Source organism: Cyprinodon variegatus, unplaced genomic scaffold (genome assembly GCF_000732505.1).
Source record: "Cyprinodon variegatus isolate N-32 unplaced genomic scaffold, C_variegatus-1.0 Scaffold151, whole genome shotgun sequence".
NCBI classification, from domain to species: domain Eukaryota; kingdom Metazoa; phylum Chordata; class Actinopteri; order Cyprinodontiformes; family Cyprinodontidae; genus Cyprinodon; species Cyprinodon variegatus.
Genome location: NW_015150604.1, coordinates 154,321 through 155,454, shown reverse-complemented (window position 1 = coordinate 155,454; position 1,134 = coordinate 154,321). Strand labels below are relative to the sequence as shown.

At 40.7% G+C, this 1,134-nt stretch overlaps 1 protein-coding gene across 1 annotated transcript in view; it reads right to left on the bottom strand.

Moving 5' to 3' along the window:
• Positions 1-718, bottom strand: part of LOC107086397 (NACHT, LRR and PYD domains-containing protein 12-like) — an 8,542-nt gene extending 7,824 nt beyond the window's left edge. The window contains exon 1 of the mRNA XM_015377300.1: positions 329-718. Within this exon, the coding sequence (XP_015232786.1) occupies positions 329-620 (292 nt within the window). The 5' untranslated portion in view covers positions 621-718. The remainder of the gene's footprint in view (positions 1-328) is intronic.
• Between the last annotated feature and the right edge of the window lie 416 nt (positions 719-1,134).

Below are 1,134 nucleotides of genomic sequence, written 5' to 3'. Positions count from 1 at the left end.
CCGATAAAGGCAGATTCCGATAGGGGGCCGATTATATCATGCATCCCTATTCAACATTATGATAAAATCTGTAAGATGCCTTTTCTGAAATGAAAATCAGCGTGGCTTTCTTTCAGAGAAAACAAAAGTGAAGGCTGAAAGAACCACATATCATTGGCACACTAACAGCAAAACCGGCTTAAATCGGCAGCTGAAAAAGGCTACAACACCTTTCCAGAAGTCTCTATCAATTCCGTTGGCTCACACTAGAGAAATTATTATATTCATAGAACCATCTGAAACTATTTCTTAAGCTGTTAAAATAAAGGTTTTGAATAAATTTACGAACCTGTGTATGAAGTATGAGCTGCGTTCTGGGATAGCTGCTGATGACTTCTAACAGAGAAGAAAAGGTTTGCTGCTTCCTCTCCTTTACACTCTAGGATATCCAACACCTTCCGAACTCTGGCCCTAGGCCCTGGCTGACACAGTACTTCCTCACGGTCATCCCGAGTGAATACTCTCTGACAGACCAGAGCTTCCAACAGGGAATCAATCTGTCCTTCCAGTTCATCCACCAGGGACATGCGCTGGACTCTCACTGCTGTCAAAGAAGATTGAGAAACATCTTTTTCCACCATAGCTAATGTGAAAATAAACCCCAGGAAAACGCAGCTTAAATCATTTGATCATCTCAATTTGTGATGCAGCTGGTGTGTGATATTTCCTCTCCTCTGGTATCTTTTGGAGTAGAGAAACAGATGGTTGGATATTTTTGAGCAGCAGAAAGAGGAGGAGGTACTCATGCTTCTGTTAAAATCACCAGGAACATAATGACGACAAGGTGTCGTAAGACAAGTTTGTCCAGTTTGTGGTTCTTGTTGTGATGTTGTTCTGCTTCTTATTTAAAAAAGGGCTCCGCATTAAACTTGGAACAAAATGCTGGTTGGAAATTCCCTTTAACTCAATCGTGCACACTGTTAGAGGCAGAAAAAAAACACACCAGAATATCTAAAAGGAAGCTTCTTCTTTTTATTTTGCATCAAAAATGTAAGTTACACATTAGAGCCACCAGCAGAGGCTTCCCTCTGCATGCACATGAATACAATCAATGGGAGCGAATCAAAGCCAAAAACACCAAACTAGAAAAAAAAC